The 19,122-nt window shown below is 53.0% G+C and overlaps 11 protein-coding genes across 11 annotated transcripts; 6 read left to right on the top strand and 5 right to left on the bottom strand.

The window, feature by feature from the left end:
• Positions 1 to 315: 315 nt before the first annotated feature.
• On the top strand, positions 316 to 1,233 carry SNOG_06898 (hypothetical protein; the record flags this gene model as incomplete). Its single annotated transcript, XM_001797207.1, has 1 exon — positions 316 to 1,233. One exon carries the CDS (start codon positions 316 to 318, stop codon positions 1,231 to 1,233), a length of 918 nt encoding a protein of 305 aa, XP_001797259.1.
• A 286-nt stretch (positions 1,234 to 1,519) lies between these two features.
• Positions 1,520 to 2,012, bottom strand: SNOG_06897 (hypothetical protein; the record flags this gene model as incomplete). The annotated part of the gene is made up of 2 exons (XM_001797206.1): positions 1,520 to 1,892; positions 1,921 to 2,012. The coding sequence occupies 2 exons, from the start codon at positions 2,010 to 2,012 to the stop codon at positions 1,520 to 1,522; spliced, it is 465 nt and encodes a 154-aa protein (XP_001797258.1).
• Positions 2,013 to 2,701: 689 nt separating this feature from the next.
• On the top strand, positions 2,702 to 3,985 carry SNOG_06896 (hypothetical protein; the record flags this gene model as incomplete). The annotated part of the gene is made up of 1 exon (XM_001797205.1): positions 2,702 to 3,985. One exon carries the CDS (start codon positions 2,702 to 2,704, stop codon positions 3,983 to 3,985), a length of 1,284 nt encoding a protein of 427 aa, XP_001797257.1.
• Positions 3,986 to 4,388: 403 nt separating this feature from the next.
• SNOG_06895 (hypothetical protein) lies at positions 4,389 to 4,739 on the top strand (the record flags this gene model as incomplete). Its single annotated transcript, XM_001797204.1, has 2 exons — positions 4,389 to 4,540; positions 4,602 to 4,739. The coding sequence occupies exons 1-2, from the start codon at positions 4,433 to 4,435 to the stop codon at positions 4,737 to 4,739; spliced, it is 246 nt and encodes an 81-aa protein (XP_001797256.1). The 5' UTR covers positions 4,389 to 4,432.
• Positions 4,740 to 5,235: 496 nt separating this feature from the next.
• SNOG_06894 (hypothetical protein) lies at positions 5,236 to 7,657 on the bottom strand (the record flags this gene model as incomplete). Its single annotated transcript, XM_001797203.1, has 4 exons — positions 5,236 to 5,558; positions 6,333 to 6,858; positions 7,030 to 7,262; positions 7,513 to 7,657. 4 exons carry the CDS (start codon positions 7,655 to 7,657, stop codon positions 5,236 to 5,238), a joined length of 1,227 nt encoding a protein of 408 aa, XP_001797255.1.
• A 499-nt stretch (positions 7,658 to 8,156) lies between these two features.
• SNOG_06893 (hypothetical protein) lies at positions 8,157 to 12,335 on the bottom strand (the record flags this gene model as incomplete). Its single annotated transcript, XM_001797202.1, has 5 exons — positions 8,157 to 9,555; positions 9,702 to 10,189; positions 10,238 to 10,448; positions 10,560 to 11,939; positions 12,027 to 12,335. The coding sequence occupies 5 exons, from the start codon at positions 12,333 to 12,335 to the stop codon at positions 8,857 to 8,859; spliced, it is 3,087 nt and encodes a 1,028-aa protein (XP_001797254.1). The 3' UTR covers positions 8,157 to 8,856.
• Positions 12,336 to 12,586: 251 nt separating this feature from the next.
• On the top strand, positions 12,587 to 12,770 carry SNOG_06892 (hypothetical protein; the record flags this gene model as incomplete). The annotated part of the gene is made up of 2 exons (XM_001797201.1): positions 12,587 to 12,647; positions 12,691 to 12,770. The coding sequence occupies 2 exons, from the start codon at positions 12,587 to 12,589 to the stop codon at positions 12,768 to 12,770; spliced, it is 141 nt and encodes a 46-aa protein (XP_001797253.1).
• A 497-nt stretch (positions 12,771 to 13,267) lies between these two features.
• On the bottom strand, positions 13,268 to 13,611 carry SNOG_06891 (hypothetical protein; the record flags this gene model as incomplete). The annotated part of the gene is made up of 2 exons (XM_001797200.1): positions 13,268 to 13,360; positions 13,579 to 13,611. The coding sequence occupies 2 exons, from the start codon at positions 13,609 to 13,611 to the stop codon at positions 13,268 to 13,270; spliced, it is 126 nt and encodes a 41-aa protein (XP_001797252.1).
• A 267-nt stretch (positions 13,612 to 13,878) lies between these two features.
• On the top strand, positions 13,879 to 15,120 carry SNOG_06890 (hypothetical protein; the record flags this gene model as incomplete). Its single annotated transcript, XM_001797199.1, has 3 exons — positions 13,879 to 14,078; positions 14,122 to 14,456; positions 14,573 to 15,120. The coding sequence occupies 3 exons, from the start codon at positions 13,879 to 13,881 to the stop codon at positions 15,118 to 15,120; spliced, it is 1,083 nt and encodes a 360-aa protein (XP_001797251.1).
• Positions 15,121 to 17,302: 2,182 nt separating this feature from the next.
• Positions 17,303 to 17,658, bottom strand: SNOG_06889 (hypothetical protein; the record flags this gene model as incomplete). Its single annotated transcript, XM_001797198.1, has 2 exons — positions 17,303 to 17,410; positions 17,503 to 17,658. 2 exons carry the CDS (start codon positions 17,656 to 17,658, stop codon positions 17,303 to 17,305), a joined length of 264 nt encoding a protein of 87 aa, XP_001797250.1.
• A 633-nt stretch (positions 17,659 to 18,291) lies between these two features.
• On the top strand, positions 18,292 to 18,702 carry SNOG_06888 (hypothetical protein; the record flags this gene model as incomplete). Its single annotated transcript, XM_001797197.1, has 1 exon — positions 18,292 to 18,702. The coding sequence occupies one exon, from the start codon at positions 18,292 to 18,294 to the stop codon at positions 18,700 to 18,702; it is 411 nt and encodes a 136-aa protein (XP_001797249.1).
• Between the last annotated feature and the right edge of the window lie 420 nt (positions 18,703 to 19,122).

Raw genomic sequence — 19,122 nt, 5'->3', positions numbered from 1 at the left:
GCGCTAAAGTCCCAGCACCGGCTTATAAGGTCGGCCCCTTCGGGAGGCATGTAGAGCGAAGCGAGGGTCGCGGTCCTGTGCTTCCCAATTCTCATGGTTTTAACTCGAGAAAGGGTCGTGGCTATCTCCTTTAGTTTGTCAGTGTGGTCATCACTTGCGAGTATGGGATTTCGAAGAGGCCGGCGATTGCTGAAGTGAGGGGTTAGTGTGGCGGAGAGTTTTGTGACACGGGTTAAGTGGGAGATTAAGACTCTGCTTTACTTTTACTTCTCTTACTGAAGGTGTTCGACTTGCTCCTTCCACGTACATGAAGCCATGATCAACAACACCAACATCCCCAACCTCACACTCAACCTCAACCTCAACCTACCAATCCCATACCACACCACCACCGCAATCATGTCCGAGCAGACAATGCACCTCCTCACCACCGCTCTTACTTTACTCCTCCCACCCCTCCTCGCCCTCTACATCCACAACGACTATAAAGCATTCCTCTCCCTGGGCCCCGGCGGCACACCAGCAACTCCCCTCGGCTATCTCAAAATCAAACTCCTCTCGCTCGTCTGCCTGCGCGACCCGCTCCGCCCCATGCCCATCCCCGCACACTTCCGTCCTCAGACCGGATACTTCACCAGCACTGCTCTTCCAACACGCAAAGGCCCACGCCCGCAGGTCCGCGGCATCGCGCCGCAGCGTCAGAAAACACAGGAAAGTCCTGCGGCAGTGTACACGCAGCTTGTCGAGCGCCTGAGCGCGTTGGCAGCAGACCCACGCAACAAGCTCGTCGAGCGAACATCCTGCTTTGAGAAGAACAGCTCGGGACTGTTTGCTTCGGTGCCGATTACGCGCACGTGCGGCGGCGAGATATGTCACGCACACCCGTCCGACGGATCAATGCACTTGACCCTGCACCCCGCGGATGCCAAACTCGTGCTCGAAAATGGGTGGGGCGAGAGACATCCGTTGGCTAGAGGGGGGTGGTGTAGGCGCTTCGTGCCTAAGGAATTCGTGTTGGTGTATGCCCCGAGGGATGCCGCGGAGGTTGAGGTGGTGATGAATATTGTGGCGGCGAGTGTCTGGTGGGTTAGTGGGATTGATGTCAATGGGGATGAGGCCGGGATGAGGAGGAGGAGTAAGGATGTTGAGGCTGTGGGCAGGGTGGTAGAGGTGCAGAGGGAGTGTTGGTCGTGTGGGGGTGGGAAGGCGGAGAGGATGGTGGGGGATGCGTGAGGAGATTGGAAATTGGGCAGGACTTCTGATGGTGTTTGGGGAGCTGGCTGATTTTTGTTTTGGATTCTTGGGGTTGTTTGGCGCGGTATAGCGAGGCGTTTGGGTTTTGGGCATGGTATGGCATGTACGGTACGGCATGCGAAAAGTGTGCTTTTGTAATAGCCACAATGAAGTTATGGACTCTCGGCTCTTTCTTGAAATATTTTATACATGGCTTGATGCGAGCCTTGAGTGAGTTCGCGTCAATACCTCCCCATGCCCAACTGATGTGTGACTCTTATATCATCTACTGCTTGCTCCCGCTCCTGACCCACTCCTCGTACTCCTTCCTCTTCGACTTGACGTCCCAAAACCCTCTCCTACCCTCTCCCTTCCCGCTCGTCTTGCCTTCTCCAAACCCTCCATCAAGTCCCAAAAACGCATATGGGTCTCCCTCACTCAGTATTGCCTCGCCTTCCCGCGTGTACTGGCCCTCGGGACGCTGGCCTTCTCGTGATATCTGGCCGGCCCATTTCGCATTTTGGATGGGCCGAAGCGGTTGTGCGGATATTACAATGCCGGTGGAGAGGAGAAAGATGGACAGAAGGAGCTCGAGGGTGATGTCGGTGGGGAGTGGGGTCGCGGAGAAGGCGGATGTGTGTTCGTGGGCGGAGTAGACGCTACAAAAATGTAAGCAGGTTTTCATACCGGCGCAATCTCTGGATCATGAGAGTCAGGACGTACGCATGTGTCAGGAACAACGCGCCGACTGTGTTCAGAACTGTGCCTAGTATGGCCATTTTGCGACAAGTTGAGCTGGGTACGGGATTTGAGATTTCAGATCTGAATTCCTAGGCCAGTGCGGCAATTGGGGTGGACAGTTGTGCGGGGTAAGGCGATGTCTGATGCTGTGCGCGAGAGATGGCCGGTGGTGAGGTTGGTGATGCTGCGAGCCTGGGAAGCGATGGAGCTCTGAGATGCTTGGCGTACTCCGGCCCACTCCACCAACATCCCGATGGCGTCTTGTCACCAGCACTGTTCAATTTCACAGCTTGTCAGACCACCCAGGTGCCCATTCTTACTCACAATCACATGAAAGATTCTTTGAACCAATATTGCAGCCATACAGACGATGATCGTATGTGGACATATCACGCTCTGTTCTGGACAGGCGTTATCCTTCTGCCAGGCAGCAGTATAACTGGCAATACCAGTGGATGCTGTGTTCGCTAAAACCGGGCTGGCTGTGCTTCTTGTAGAACGCTACGTGAGATCTGGTGCGGACATGTCGGTCGAGCAGCACTATCCCCGACTTCACAGTCGGACTTATACATGCAAGACGTTTTCTATACCCACGACATATAAGGTAGGAGTTTTGCACAGTCGTGAACATGCTCATATATTCAATCCATCAATTCTTTCAGTAATTACGTCTCTTAACAAGACATCTGCGTTACTGGCATCGAACGACAAAAACCTCAACACGACCATGTCCCTCAACATTCTTATCATAGGAGCAGGCTGTGCGGGTCCAGCCCTTGCTCATCTTCTTGAAAAGACCAACCCAAACCACAAGATCACTGTCATCGAACGCTTCCCTCAGCTGCGTACTGGTGGCCAGCAGCTTGATCTCAAGGCTGAAGGAATTCGTGTCGCTAGAAGTATGGGTATACTGGGTGCCCTCAAAGAAAGCTGCGTTCACGAGACCGGTATGAGACTTGTCGATAAGAACGGCAAGTCGCTGGTACAATTCGGCGTCAATGACTCTTCAAAACAGGGTATGAACTTGACAAACGAATATGAGATTATGCGTGGAGACATGGTCAAGGTCTTCTACGATGCAAGTGTTGCGGAGCGAAGGTCCATCGAGGACAAGGTTGGGAATGCGGGCGGCTTGACATACACATTCGACACGACCATCACCCACCTTGAGCAGTCCAGCAACGGCGCTACCGTGACATTCTCGGACGGACAAAGAGCAACTTACGATCTCGTTGTTGCAGCAGACGGTCAAAATTCGCGGACCAGACGCATGGCTTTCGGTAATGATGCCAGTACAGCAGGCTTCAGGAGCATTGGAACCCACGCGGCATACTTCGAGATTCCGCGCATGCAATTTGGCGATAATGACGCCCGCATCTTCTTCGCATCGGGGAGTCGAATGATCATGACACGGAACGGAGACCGATCGAAGACCCAAGTCTACTTCTTCATCATGAAGGACAAGGAACGTCACGAGCGGATGAAGACGGTGCACAAGCTGTCGCTGGACCAGCAGAAAGAGGCCTGGGCCGAGATCTTCCATGATGTAGGCTGGGAATGCAAACAGTTTGTAGAGGGCATGAAGACAACCGATGACTTCTACGCGCACGAACTTGCCCAGATCCACATGCCCCAGCTACACGCCGGCCGTGTCGTGCTCCTTGGCGACGCAGGGTATTGCCCAACTGCCTTTACGGGAATGGGCACAACACTTTCGCTCATCGGGTCGTACATCCTGGCGGGAGAATTAGCAAAACATGGAGAAGACGTCGAAGCTGCACTGCAAGCATACAGCGAGTTGATACAGCCATTTCTGAAGCTGTATCGAAAAATGCCTGAGGAAGTGACGACAAATTTCTATCCAAGTTCTGAACTGGGAATCAAGATTACGAACAACGTCTTGTGGTTCTTGTCGAGTCTTAAGATCGACAAGGTGGTGCAGTGGGTAGGCGGAATGATGCCTGAGAGCAAGAGCAAGTTGGAACTGCCAGTATATACAGGGCTGGATTGAAGTCACGAAGAGAAGATAGAGGTATATGTGGGTTGTGGTGGACTTTGTATATCAGTTTGCTTTCTTGATGCACCCGTTCCTTTGAGTGTTTGCTCCACTCCACATGTAACAACAATCAATCAACTCGCCACCACTCGTCCATCTTCGCAGCTCAAGCAGCCAACCTAATCATGCCCGCCGGGACCTCAAACATCAGGGTCCACGACCCAACCCCACACTCACCCCACCTTCCCAAACGGCTACAAGCGGTTGACGTCACACCTCCCACCGCGTCAGTAACGTAGCAGCCTTTACAGCCCAGCGACATTCAAGGAACCCACTAGCCCCGGCGCATAAGTACTGCACGCATCTCCCTCAACCCAGACTACTCTCTCAGCCCACAGAACCACAATCTCCACAATTCTTCGACTTGCACGACTCTTCACAACAACCTCACACGCACTTAACATGCCCCTCGTAGTCCCCGGCCTCATGTCCAACGAAGGCAGCTCCGCAGGCGGCGACTGGCTGAGCAAGCTCGCGGGCAAGAAGATTGGCGAGCAGCACAACGAGACCGTACGTTTTCGCATACTCTTCCAAGCACTCCAGGAGATTGGTGGCTAACAGATATGGGCAGACTTTCGCAAAGACCGATCTCCCCAAGGAGCACCGCATTCTGAAGCCGGACAGCATGAAGACGATGGACTTTAAGCCGGATAGGGTCAATATTCATGTCGATGATGATGGCACGGTTAAGAGCATCAGCCAGGGATAGGTGATTGGCATGCGAGGTGCTTCATGCACTCGTGTGTCACGGGCCATGATGGCATGATGGAGAGGACATATACCTTGTAATGAATGAAGTCACGACAGCTTTGATTCCTTGTCTTGAGTGCTTGCTTGATCGCCCTTCACCATCCTTTACTTGCGGTGGAGTGTGCTGATATAACACAGCTCGTTGGAGACTGTGCGTAGAGAGAAGAATGTAGATTCGACTGTCGTATACTAGAGGAGCCACTGACACGCGGGAACGAGGGGTATCAGCGAACACAACGCAAGATCAACATCGCCAAAGCAAAGCCCATGCAGTGAGAGTACGAGTAGCCACCAAACCATGCAGAGTGTATATCAACCAAGCTGCACATGGAAACCCCCAGTATCAAAAACCGACCTTCAGATGTTTCTGAAAAATCGCCACTCCAGCACAGCTTTTACAAGTCTACACCGGAGCGCCCCACGAAGCGGGTAACAAACACGATCCAAAACTTTCCTCATACCCTCCTCCTCTTCCCCGCGCCTTCGTCCTTTCTCTGCTTGCCTGCACCAAGTGCCTCGACGACCTCGCACATTTTCACCATGGTGCTGTGGATCGACTCCGGGTGCTCAAAGCATAGCATAACGCCAGCACGCATCGTCAGGGCAGAGAAGTACTTCCTGTGTATCTTGCTTTCGCTCTTCTTGCTGGCGGCGCCGACGACGAGTCCGATCCAGAGCAGGACGCCGGCCATGTCGCCCCAGCATGCGGATATGTTTGAATTTTCGATTGTAGCGCGGAGGTCTTTCAGAAGGGTTGTGGTGTTACTTGGCGCTGGTGCTGGGGGCGCCGGGAAGTAGATATGATCCGAAGATGTAGAGTGCGTTGAGGATACGGAGGGTCGCGGTGCGCTGGTTGCTGAGGAGACCGATGGACGCGATGGGTTGATAGAGGACATTGACGAGCGAGGATCGGTGGGTGAAAAGTATGACTGCGGCATTGTAGGATTAGTGTCGTAGGATAATATTGTTGGCGACGTCGAGTGCCTTGCCCCTGTATCGTGTGGCGAGACGAGAGGTTCATTCAATGGAGCTGTGCCGGAGGTGTTATAGAATACTGCTGGCGTTGGCAGATCTGCGGCTTCTGAGAGGACTTCAGAGAGTGGTTTCCTGCGCATGATGGCTGTAGCTTGGATGATGGAGGTTATGCGGATTGCCTCGTACTTGTAGTCGTGGCAAGTCAGGAGCCTTGATTTGCGGATCTCAGAGACTGGAGGGTATTCGCTCGGACTTGTGATCTTCTTGTACAAGTCCATCAAAGTTTGTGAATTGCGACGAGTTGACCTCCTTTCATTGAGCATGGAATCGATCATCGTTCGAATATCTCCCAGAAGCTCTTGTGCTTTCGGCGTACACTTCGTTGATTTGGGAATAGTTTTCCACACAGCTCGTGGGCAGTAAATTGGAGATTCCGGCAAGGTAGCCGTAGGTCGGTATTGTCTTGTCGAGTTGGCAGCGCAATAGTCGGCATACATAGCTCTTGGTCGTTCTTCTCGTAGGACAGAGGCTGCTAGAGACACCCACGATATTGCTGATGCGAGACGTCCGTTCACACCAAGCTTTTCAAGCCCACCACGCTGACAGATCATACCCTCGATACCGTTCTCATGCCAAGTCAATCCTGACTCTTCTCTTCCGATCACTTCGCTGATGATGAGCTGAATGATTGCCATGATGTTGTGATCAGACACCCTGGTCTCAGGATCTAGCATATTCCGGCCGACTAGATGTATGACTTCTTGGCGTAGTGCAATTGTCTGCACGCTCTCGAGTTCTAGTTCATGTATGACGTCGTGGTAAGCTGTCGCCAGACACAGAGTGCCCAGGAATGTATGAGGGTAGCTGAGTGCGGTGGGAATCCAGTACTTTCCAAGCGCTCTTGTTCCAAAGTACCTGCTGCAATGGAACTTCAACTCCTCGACAGAAACACCCGGGTGACTGGCCTGAAACATCGTGCGGAAAGGATCCAGAGACTTGCCGATCGACTGGAATGGTTGGGGCATGTAAGCATCGTATGGAATCGGGACTCCTTTCTCACAACGAAGGAAGATAGGAACGGCAGGAAGAACAAAGCTACCGGACTGCTGTTTCCTTACTACCGCACCCTCTGGACCGGAAGTGTCTTGGTCGTGACTACTAGGTGTAACAGATGATCTGCTTGGAGAGCTCGCCCTCGTGTGCACAACGCTCTCGGCACCGTGGGATATGGTCGTAGGGATAGCCGAGGATTCGGTGACAGGTTCCAGACTCACAACACTCAACTTGGACTTATTTGAGCCTCTGGATTCGGAGTCCACGCTGCTGAATCTCGATCTACCTGCCGAGCTCTTTGACTTGCTGCTCGACTTTCCGTCACCTTTCAAGAATGAGTCCATGGCTTTCTTGCGTACGATGTTCATGTTCGTCTTCGTCTTGAAATCTGCGGGTGACGCGCCTGTGATGAAGATGAGGCCTCCATCGTCTTGGGGCTCTTCACTGGCAGTTACTGATGGGAGTTTCGACGACCTCCGCTGAGTTTGCGCTACTAGGGGCCAATTAGCCTCTGCATGCACTTTGATCATGATAAAATTCCTTGAGAACAGCAGAAGTGGGAAACAGGGCGTAAAATGCGAGGGTACGAGAATCCTTCGCAAGCATTCAGCCGCATCACAAGATGCGCCCGTGTTCCAATGAGGGATTGCGCATGCCGCGCAAAACTCCCAATCGTACTTCAACATGAAAGGACCTTATCTTACCATCGCTTTCCTGGTGTGGCGGCATTGGGTCCCAAGAGAAATCCGGATCAAATGCAGCGGTTGACGCGGGTGAATTGTAGGAGGAACCGAGGCCCAAGTACGAGTCGAAAGCGAGGGGCATGCGCGATTCGGCAGGGGCAGTCATAATTGAAATTGAACTCCAACACAGTGCTAAGTCGATAGCAACGCAGTATACGAGGCTGTCAAGGTGTGTTGATCATTCCTCGATTGAGTTAAGGACTTGGGTCAGTAAGCTGAGGATCGATCGATAGTCATAGGGCTGAGGTGGGCCGCCAGGTATTATATGTATTCACTCCATGTACTGCGCAAGATAGCGATGTTGCGCTCATGCGGCTAAACCACAAACATCAAGGGTTGACCGCACACTAGACATTCGGTGATGGAAACTTGTGCGTCATGCAGCACCAGTTGATGGCTGCGCATCTGTTACGGAATGCAAGACGGTGAAGTTGATGTGTGGCAGTGTTGCGATAGCTGCCGAACCACATGCGGGCCGGGGAGGCATTGCTGAGCTAACGAATCGGCTGTGATTCCCGCGCTTTGAGCGTCAAGTACGTAGCGACACCACGGGGTAATGTGCACTGGAAACTCTGTGGAACTTTGTGCTGACAGGTGCAGGAAAATTGCTAGGGACAGATGCTGATCGCGATGCTGGGTCAACTACAAATTGTAACGACGCCGGTTCAACTGCAACCAAGGCAGACAAGAAAGCCCTTTGCCATTCTCCGCAACGTCATATCTCGAAACTGTTGCCCGTCGCAGACTTCGTCACACGAGTGCAATGCTGACCACGGCGGACAAGGCCTGGAGAAAGTTCAAGCGAAGCTCACCGCCACGCAAGGTCCCACGACATTCGATCCATCACTTCCAATGTGTGCTTGAGCCAATTAGCCGTGCTTATTATGGTCTGTGCGCCCTGAAAAAGCGGTGCATGTCAGCTCTTGTATGGTTCCGTTCGCTGCACGAATGGCACGCCCAACTTGCCGGGCCCTTGCATTACTGCACTAGATTGATCGCTAGCTGTGTGTGTACACACCAGTAATGCGGTTGCGGGCCTGCCACTTCACCCCAACACTACGAGATTGTGGCTGTGAAATCCCCCAATCATCGATCTACCATAGTCGAGACGGCTTCGTGTCAGCAGCCTTGTGGGTCCTCGTAGGCTACTACACCCAGGCAGGAAGTCTTCGAGAACGTCGCCTTACCGTATTTTCGGGCGGGTAAACGAAGTGATAATCCCCAAGCGATGATCTCCAGGCTTGTGTGCAGCGGTCTGTGTTACTCGAACGGCTTCACCGCACTAAGCACGGTAGCAATGAACCACTATCGCACCCCATTTGATGCCGTACCAAAGTAGTCGTTCACTCCTTGCTGGTTAGCAGCGACAGGACTCGCGGCGCTCCCTCCGGGGCTTACGCTTCCACTGTCCCTAGACGTTCGCTCGGGAGACATGACCGCATTGCCCAAACCAGGGCTTACGTCTACCCGATGTCCGTTACTGCGACCCCTTGTGGGAATATTGAGCCGCGTGGTATCGAAAGAAAAATGCGTCTGTTCCTGTGTTTGGTCCATTGAAGGGCTCCTGAGCTCGACCAATTCAAGTGTGCTCTTTAGCGTCACACCTGTCTCATCGAGTGCCATGAGGAATCGTGCAAGTTCTTTGCACAATTCCCAGTCTTGCTCGTCCTTGGCTCGTTGGAGTAGACGTACCACTTGGTCTCCTGTTGGTCTTAACTCCTCAAAGGTATGGAGAACGAGCAGATATCCACCCGCTGTCTTCAAATTACCCTTTTGTAGTGACTCTTCGAAAAGCTCCTCTGGTGGAGGCAAATTCGAGAACAGCGTCCGCCAAGACCGAACCTCGGTCTTTCGCGTGCATTGTACGACGATGTCAAGGTATTGTGGAAACGAGCTCAGGAAAGATAACACGCTTGGTAGTAATGCTTGCTCGGGTGGTGGCTGTGTGTCAACTTCATCGTCAAGTATCTCGTGTAACAAGATCTCCAAAGCGTGCGGGAAGTACTGCAGTTGCTGGTAATGGTGGCTAAGGTGCAAAGCTGCAGGATGATTATACTGCGCCAAGTGGTGGCGTAGCAGTGCGGGGAGGAATAGGTGTGTCTACGTGCATGTCAGCGACCATTCACGTTCGTTTGGATTGCGCTACATACCCTGGTGCCAAAGCGCAAGAACGCGAAGCTTGTATCGCGCCGTTGTACGAGCTCGGATTCGACGCCAAACACAATGGCTTTGTTGATCAGAGCAGACAGAGGGTAGAAGTCGACTGGGATCTTGACTGGAGTGGGCAATTCTCTCCCCAACTCGGCGGACGCCGATGCTAGAACATCTTGCATGTCGATCCATACTCGCATGTCGATTCCATCAAAGTACCACAGCGAATCTCGTAGATCGTGGCCATGCACACCATTCATCGTCAGCCCTGCCGAGGGGCTAGCGGGCAACGCTTCCGTGCTCATGTCCAAGGCGAATGCGGGGTGGTCGCGCATGAGCGCATAAGTCTCCACGTTCTGGGCAATGATCCGCATCTCATACTTGAGTTCACCGCCCTCCGTTGTTGTTGGCTGCAGTAATACAAGTTTGCCATCCACGAGGAATAAGACGGTGGCAACAGCCACGTCCTGAGATGGATCTCCTTGGTCTAGAGATTGTCAGTCTGATAATGTAGTCAATTTGTGGGCCAACTTACAAATCTGATCCTCGGGCAATATCCAGCTGAGCGCTCGCACCCGGGGAGGCGCGCGAATAATACCATGCAATGCGATCTGGCCCACTTGTAGCAACTTGACCGAAGAGTCTGCAACGTTGATGATGTAATGATACAGGATATTTTCATAGGTGTAGACAAGGAGCGAGTCCTCTCCAGAGGGTGCAATCAAGACAATAGGGGTGGGTAGTTTCTGGACATGCATAACATGACTGTTATCGAGCGCCGCTTCACGCGAGTATATTCGAATCTAGAAGAGATCGCGGGTCAGCTTGTGTTAGATGACATGTGCAGAATGCCATACCTCGTGGGACTCGTGAGACTCAACCGCTGCGAGGAGGACGTGCTGGAACCAGCACATGCCGCCTCGGACAGTAAATTCGTTCTCGATGAATGGATCGTCAAATGTTTTCCAGCGCCCACTAGTGACGCTGTAGTGCGCGAGACCTCTCTTTCCAGCGACAGCAACATAACGACCATCGTTGGAAATGACCGCACACCGAATGGGCCATTGATCCACCAGGTAATGAGGTGGAACCTGCACATGATGCCATAGTGACACGTCTGCGGATATGGTGGTGAGATCTGGCAAGTCGTAACCACGATATATCATGAAGCCGGTACTTGTCTGCATGAGCGATCTTGAGATGTTGGCAGATGAGAAACAGCCAGTAACGGCACTGCGGGCCATCTCCAGGATGAAGAGACGGTTGGAATGCTTGCCCAAGATGACCAATTCTGCACCGGATCCTATCCAGAATGCATCATGAACACCCAGCAACCATGCCTCGCCATTAGTCTCCGAAAGTGTGCGGTCCGCAGAAAAGCTAGTCGCCCCAGGCTTGCCATAGACGCTCCACATCGCCCAGCCATTTTCGTAGCCGGCGAACAAGGAATACCCATCTGGTGAGTAGACCAGGGTGGTCACTTTGCCAGGAGATGTGACGCTAGGCTTTAGTCTGTGTGACAGTGGTATGTTGCCGGTGTAGTCTCGAGCAGTATACACACATATATCGCCATTGGAGCACCCCACAGCCAGCAACGAGAACCTGGCATTGATTGCAGCCTTGACACCGTGCTCGGCATCAGATTCTGGGGTGTGAAAGCCGTAGCCACGGAACAAAGTAGTGCCTTCCTGGGTAGCGCTTGGACGCACGCGTTGAACCGCAAACGCTTGCCCTTCCCCTGTTATCCAGCACATCAAGTTCATAGGCCTATCGTGAACGATATCGGCGAGGGTAGTTTTCTTGCCCAACCATGTCATCTTGTTCAGGAGCTCGGTACTCGTCTGAGGTCCGCTAGAATCCGGCACCCATCGAATGCACTGCACTGCGGCGGGTTTCTCGGTTGCTACTACAAGCTCATCGTCCAGTGCCAGAGCTCTCACAATGCCGGCATCGACACGTATGACCATGCGGAAGCCAAGACTGAGTTCTCTCAAGCCACTGCCCTCTCCTGGTCCCGCATTGGTGTCGTGCTGGCGCTGCTGCTTGAAGCCTGATATTGTACTGCTCTTCCTCGAGTGCCCTCCGTGTGTGTCGGTGAATTGGGTCCGATATACGCGTGAGGAGTGGTCAGTCGCGAGGCCATACGTAATCAAGAAACCGAGAGTAGTCTGCACTACGAATATCTGGGAGTCGGGGCGGAGGAGAACGTCTGTATTGGGTCCGTATTTTTTCAATGACTGCGCAGACCGCAGGACCGAAGCTAGAACAACGGTAGGCTACATAACGCATCAGCAACGGCCCATTGCGCAGGACTATAGACGTGCCTTTGTCTGCCATATCGTCAGGGTGGATCGGGTCAGGGTTGCGAACAAGTGTCCGCTCCTCGTGACCCTGATAGCAATGATCTCGCCATGTATGTCATCTTCTGTCAATGCATCCGAGGCACGTGGCTGCTGTGACAGAGTGTCGTCCCCCTCCTTCACAGCAGCCTCGCCCTGGGTGCGCGTCTGATCTTCAATCTGCGCATTCGGCCCGCCATCCTCGAGTCCATCATGAGAAACCCGCGTCTGCTCGGGTCTGGTGTGCTTGGTGGCCGCAAAGATGGAGGGCGAGGAAATTGGCCAATACGTCATGGCGCTCTATCGGCATTCGATACTGCTTCCGCGCAGGCCATCTCACTGTGGGCTGGTGTGGTTCGCGGGAGTCATGCTAGCTGTCGCGCTGCGAGATACTGCAGGGTCTCGTGGCTGTGTCGTGCCCAGCGGTGAAGGAGCTCGGGAGCTTGGAGCTTCAGAGCCGAGGCGCAGCATTTGTGGCGTCGAGGTCCGAGCGCCGAGGTCCGAGCGCCCATTCACTCAATGACTGCGATTACGGCGGCTTCATCATGTCATCAAGCTACCCACGATCTAGCTGTCAACGCGCCAAACTCCGCGCTATGCACGAGTGTGAGGATTGAATATCCCAATATGCTCTCTAGATAAAATCTAGCACCATACCGCCGTCGACTGCCTCCCCTCTCGCACAGTCTTGCGCGACATTGTGCTATTCAGATACTCGAGTCCCGCTAGTCTCGCTCAACGTCTCTTTGTTCACCTCCTGGGACCTTGTGAACTCGCAGCTCTTCTTAAAACAGCTGGTTCGACCTTATTTCATTCACGGCATCTGCAGGGCAGCATCACACTCGATATTAACACTACATGGTTTGTCACGCACTCTCTTCGCATCGTCACATAACATCGTTGATCACGGTGTGGATCATGTCATGCAATCTGGTATTCATCAGCGTCACCTGGATGTGCCCTCGAGGACGCGAGCGGAGCCAAACGAACCTAGTTAAGTTGAATGAAAGCATACAGAAGACCATAAATGAAAAATTGAACCATCGCTGAGTGCTGATTTATTACAGCGCGCGTACTGAATTTGCGCTGTACTCACCTCATGTACTGTAAAATCCCGGCTAAGGAAACATAATTAAGATCTTGCCGGGGCTTCCAACGTCAAACAATACTGTGGATAGCTTCAGAGGGGCTACCTGCTGTTCCAACTTGGCACTTTGCGTCGCGACTCACAATATGCAGTACGCCATGCGCTCACTGAACATCTCTGCCATGTCATGCCCCGCAGAAAGCTGGCCTCCTCGTACTGCTTTTGTGAGGTCCTGCGACGGTCCAGATACCGCGTCATAGGCCCTCCTCCAGTCGCAATATCACCAGTTTCGCCGTGTCACAACTTTGAAAAGGCCATTGCCCACACAGCCGCACAATTATTGTCACGGCAATAGTATTCGCCATTCATGACTCCTGCTTGCGCTCTTGATTCGACTCACGCTCATTCGCCGCTATTCTACACTGCCATTGTTGACAGACACTCATTCACCTTCACTTCACTGTTCCTCTTGCACATAGTCATTGTGGACTTTTGCGACAACACTATTGAGCTCTATCTCCACAACGTTCGCGACCTGCGGCTATAAGAAATCTCGGCCAGTTCTTCTCACCAAACTCATCGACAGCACTTTGCAACACAAACAAGCTACTACCCACTTTACAGGTTTACTATAGCTTACACTTGCTACAAATCAACTTCTACCTTACTATCGATCGCACACACACACACACACACACACAACACATACTTTCGACCTCATCGATCATTTCCGCAGCTGGTCTACGCAATATGGTCTTCTCTACAACCACCATTCTCGGTGCGATGCTGGCCATTGCACCCCTCGCCGCTCATGCCCACATTATCATGGCAAGCCCGGTTCCATTCGGCCCCACGGGCTCATTCCCTAAGCAGGATCCCCTCAAGGCCGCAGACTTTCCATGCCAGAACGCACCCTCCACTGGTGCTACGGTTAATAATGTGGGTTGCCGGTACTGATACGAGCATCAACCTACTCGGTTCAGCCGTTCACAGTGGCGGATCTTGTCAGGTCTCTGTGACCAAGGACAAGTCGCCTACCAAGGACAGCGTATGGAAAGTCATCCACTCATGGGAGGGTGGCTGCCCAGACGTGCCTCCCGGTGGTGGCAACTGGTCGCCCGCCGACGCGAAGGCGGTTCGTCCTCCCCTGCCTTTCACCATCCCTACAGAGCTTCCCAACGGCGAGATGTCCATGGCCTGGACCTGGTCCAATAAGGTCGGCAACCGCGAGTTCTACATGAACTGTGCTGCTGTCGAGATCTCTGGCGGAGCCAAGGATGACACTGCATTTGACGCACTCCCAGATATGGCCGTCAACATCGAGTGGTGTTGGCAAGACCCCTTGTACGACCAAGGAGGACTACGACTATCTGTACGAGAACCCTGGCAAGTACGTTACCAAGAACGGCACGGGACCTTACATGCCTCTTTGCGGCGGAACCAGTCACTCCTGGTGGTGCTCCCGTCGCTTGGTGGCAGCGCTCCCGCAGCGCCCGCCAACCCAGGCATTCCTTCTCCCGCCCGTCCCCGCCCAACCCAGTCTTCCCGTCGCCTGTCGCCCCGATCAACTCAATGGCTTCAGGCAGCATGGGCGCCCCGGCCGCTTCAGTCTCCCCCGCCCCCTCGGCAGCCAGCGGCGCGCAGACGTCTACTCTCCGCACCATTATCACGGTGACTGCACCCCAGGGCGCGTCTCCCACTGGCATGGCTCCAGTCTCACCTCCAGCATCTGGAGCCGCTCCTCCTTCGGCCCCAGCATCCCCATCCCAGGCCCCCGGTGCGCCTGCCTCCGCGTGCTCGCCCGACGGCGCAGTCATCTGCAGCCCCGACGGCAAGCAGTTCGCGCTATGCAACCACGGCAAGGCGATTTTCCAGGCCGTCGCTGGCGGCGACTACTTGCTCAGATGGCAAGATTGCTCGGCGCCAGGACCCTTCTACCATGCGGACTGTGTACGCTTAGATGGATGTGTTGGTGAGATTAGCTTGATTTGATCTCCGTTTTTTCTCTCGCATTGTTAGCTTGACTCGTGTTAGCGATTGGGTTTTACGATGGTAGGATTTAGATACATGGTGGGATAATACAAATGGATTTTTAAAAAGCATGGAACTTTTGTTGCTTTGAAATTTGTGAGTGATGTTATATGCAATGTCCTGAGATCAAGATCGTGACATGAAACCGATGTCCAGTGCCGTCATGTGTACAATATAAAGAGCCAATGTGGCCTGTAATCAGCGAAAATTATCAAGGTCTTCCATCAATACTTATATTTACTCCAAATCATCATGTTTTGAGCTACCGAATACTGAGCATAAAGCAATTACCGTATATTGTAGCATAGCAGTCATCCCTCAATCAAGCCACATTCATGTCGTGACTGATTAATCGATGAATATGACTCTTTCCAATATTACGCAGCATGTCACCCATCCCTCCCTTGAGCCAATACTTATCTCCGGACATTCCTTGAGCCACATAGCACTACGAGCCAAGTGTGCACTGAAGTTAGTTGCACATCGAACGCAGTGATGAAAAATACAAATGTCTAAACGAGAATATTGTGACAACGACACGCGCATAAAAGCCGCCTTTTGCGACGCGACTTGCCCATTGCCCAATTTAGTGGATTCTAGTCGAGCTGCCGTGCTGTATCACCGAGTCTATCCATTGTGTTGCATCTTCCTCGTTCCGACCATTCTTTGTTCTATTGTACTCCACCTCCTTTCAACTAATTTGAATAGCCAAATACACAACACAGAACACTGTAAGTACTTCCCAAAGGTCCCTGCACCCGCGAGTAGCATCAGGAACATACTGTTGGCACTGGACAAGGCAGAGACTCCACAAACCATCTCGACAAGCAAATAATCTTGTGAAAAAAAAAAAGAAAAGATGACATGGTACCCTTCAGTGACACACGTAGCGCTATGATGAACGAGTGAGTTCTAGATCACTATACCAATATCGTTTCCACCAGAACCTACGTGTTTGGATACGCCCCGCACATACATCCAGATCTGATCGCGAGCAAACACGGCTCTTCGATACTCCAAGGTACCATGAGCTTTCCATCCCACCATCGCCCCAGTCCATGCTACCTGGTACGTGGTACAAGGCGTCTTTGAGCTTTGTCCCATTACTCCTAGGGTTGCAGTGCAGGCGAAAGGTGTGGGCGTACAGAAGGCTGCACGGGTTGTGTTTGGTTTGGAAACCGACTGCCCTCGCCACGTTCCAGGACGTGTTTCTTCTCTCGTGCACGACATGAATTTTGCGGCTGACGGTCGATAGAAGTCAAGCCGCGATTGAGGAGCAAAGAGCTGAGTGTAGTTGTCCTGGAGATGCATGCATTGCTAGATGCTGTGTTGGAAAAACCCCACATCTAGAGCGTATTCTGAGTGTATGAGCAACCTGTTTGAAGTACTGAGCATAGTCAGCAGCCTTTAGAGAATGCTTTGATGCGTCAAAAACTGTTTCATGTCCGGACCCGTCAGTTCGTGTGTTGTACTACAAGCGGATGCTCTGAGAGGCGGAACCATTGCGATGCGGATGGCAATTATGTACCCCTTTCATGTGCATGTACATGTGCTTCACCAGTGAAGTGACCGTAGTACAGCATAATTCGATCTTATGCTAGACGCTTGCTCGATCCTCTGTTCCAATGGCTGTCCAGCCTAGGAAAGGTACATAGGAATACTGATCATTATTGGTGGCTCTCTTCCTTCCAGGAGGATGCGCTTTGGTGAGCGTAAATTTCCCAAGACGCTATTCATGCCAACATGGTAGAGTCTTTTTCACAATCCCGAACACTCAGCCAAGGCCAGTAAAGTGCGATTGGTTTTCGGGAGGATAAAGAGCGACGACCGAAAAGTGGACCCCGGCGCCTAGCGTTCGGTAATCTTGCCCTAAGCGTGAGGCACCATCCGCGAAGAAGCTCGCGACACCGATGTGCCAATAAGAGGTGCTGTGTATGATGTCGAGCTGCGAGGTTGTTCCTTGCGCACGTTCCGGATTGTGTTACAATTGCCGTAGGGCAGCGCGAGAAATATGTCTGGGAAAAAGAAATTACGTGCTCCAGTTTCAAAGCCGCAAAGGGCACGGCTGAAATGGATGCGAATATGCATGCGAGACGAGTATTTCCCGTAGAGCCGAACACAACCAACCCGACTCATGCGTCGCTCAGCGGGGGGCGGCAGGATGCGCGGTGTCTCGGTTGGCGCTTCTAACATTGTTCGACGAGCTTCCATACGGTTTGTTTGCTGGGGCATCCTTGGTCTTCGCTTTGTGCTGTACAATAAGCGAGAACTATGATCCGAACCTCACATCGATGGTCGCCAGGCGAGAAACAGGCGAGCAACAGGCCCGAAAACAGCCCATACCAATTTGGTTATGTTCACTGTAGTACGAACTGGATCGACGTGCGCCGGTAACTCAGCCCTGATTTCAGGGTCTCCGCTCGTGCTGCCATACCCTAACAGCTGTGGTGGGACGTTCACCTGGACGTGTAATTCCGCCAAACACGTCAGACCACGCATTTTGCGTGTAAAGATAGTATAGTATTTCATGTTCCGATCTCGTCGTAATGCAAGGAAGCCTGAAGACGTGAGCATCTCCAATTATTAATATTTGTTGGGGCTTATCGAAGCTAGGCGGCAGAGATGAGGAATGTCGTCTGCAGCAGCATTACGCCATCCAGACTTGAATCTGCCAGCACCACTTGTTTAGACCATAGATGTGCTACGAGTGTCGCGGCACCGCTCTTCCGTGGACACGGGCTTCTGCCTAATGGTGCTCCTACAAAAGGTGGTCGCACTCGACACACGTCCGGCAACGGCTCATGAGGCCGGGCGCGTTGATTTATCCGTTGATAGCCCTGTGTGATACAGGGTGGTGGGCGGCGCTCAGGCTGAGTCTAGGACCAACAAATGCAACGCCGTTGTTGGGACTGAGCGGCTCTTGCACCCATGCACCGCTGTTGCGGTGGCTGGGATTTGAGGCTGCTATTGATTTCTCGTTGCTGGCGGTTAAATGGGATGTTGAAATGACATTGCACAAGCGAACATTTACCTCGCCTTGTCAGCAGCCTCCTGATATGGCGATGCGCATCGATGGCGAGGGCAAGGGATAAGCGGCCCGGATTATGCTGATGAGGTACAGGACGTTCCATGATGCCCTTGTGCCCAATGGTGCCGAGCAGCGATGAAGTCATAAGCCGGGCCGCTGGGGTGCACATGCCTTCAGGCCCCAGGGTTGCCGGCGCACACGGGCTGTCAAGTCGCCCTTCTGGAGCCGACGTGGATCACAACAGGGCATGTCACGCTCGATCTAGGACCAAAGGAACAATCGCAGAGGCGGCGAGAAATCAGGCTGAGGGCATTGCCGTCCGCTCGGTGATGCAGGCAACTGCGGTAATCAGCCTTAATCAAAGCTGCCAGGCCGCGACGGAAAGGGATTGGGGAACGCAAGCTGGTGCACCCACGCCTAGCAGAACGCGTCGAGAGCCGACGCGCCTTGCTGCATGTACTGTATCCAGAGCGTCCCAATGGGTGCAAGACCAACACTGGGCCGCGGGAGCGTGAAGGGCAAAAGCTCCACGGCGGACGGCAGTGCATAACAGCTGGGCCCGCAAAGGGACTTGCCCAGCGGCGGGTGCCAATGGCAGGTCGAGGGGTGTGGAGAGGCACGCTGCTTTGGAAGCTGATTGCAGGAAGAACAGACGACGGGTGCGCAGGCTGGATAATAGATGTGCAAGCAGCGAGGTGCTGGAACGGCGAACTCACGTGACGTGACGGAGGAATAAGCCAGGCTGTGGTCCACGGGTGCGCTAATTTTCCTTCCATCCACAGACCTATCGTTCTTCCTGGACGGGCTGCGTCTTCTGCGAATATCGTTGTTTGCCGACGCTGCACTGATCAAGCGACACCCAGAGCATTCCCGCAACCTTGCAGGATACATTAGTGACGCTCGCGAAGCGAAAACGGGACGAGCACCGGGGCCTA

This window comes from Parastagonospora nodorum (genome assembly GCF_000146915.1).
Source record: "Parastagonospora nodorum SN15 chromosome Unknown scaffold_10, whole genome shotgun sequence".
Taxonomy (NCBI): domain Eukaryota; kingdom Fungi; phylum Ascomycota; class Dothideomycetes; order Pleosporales; family Phaeosphaeriaceae; genus Parastagonospora; species Parastagonospora nodorum.
This window is presented reverse-complemented; position numbering and strand designations above follow the sequence as displayed.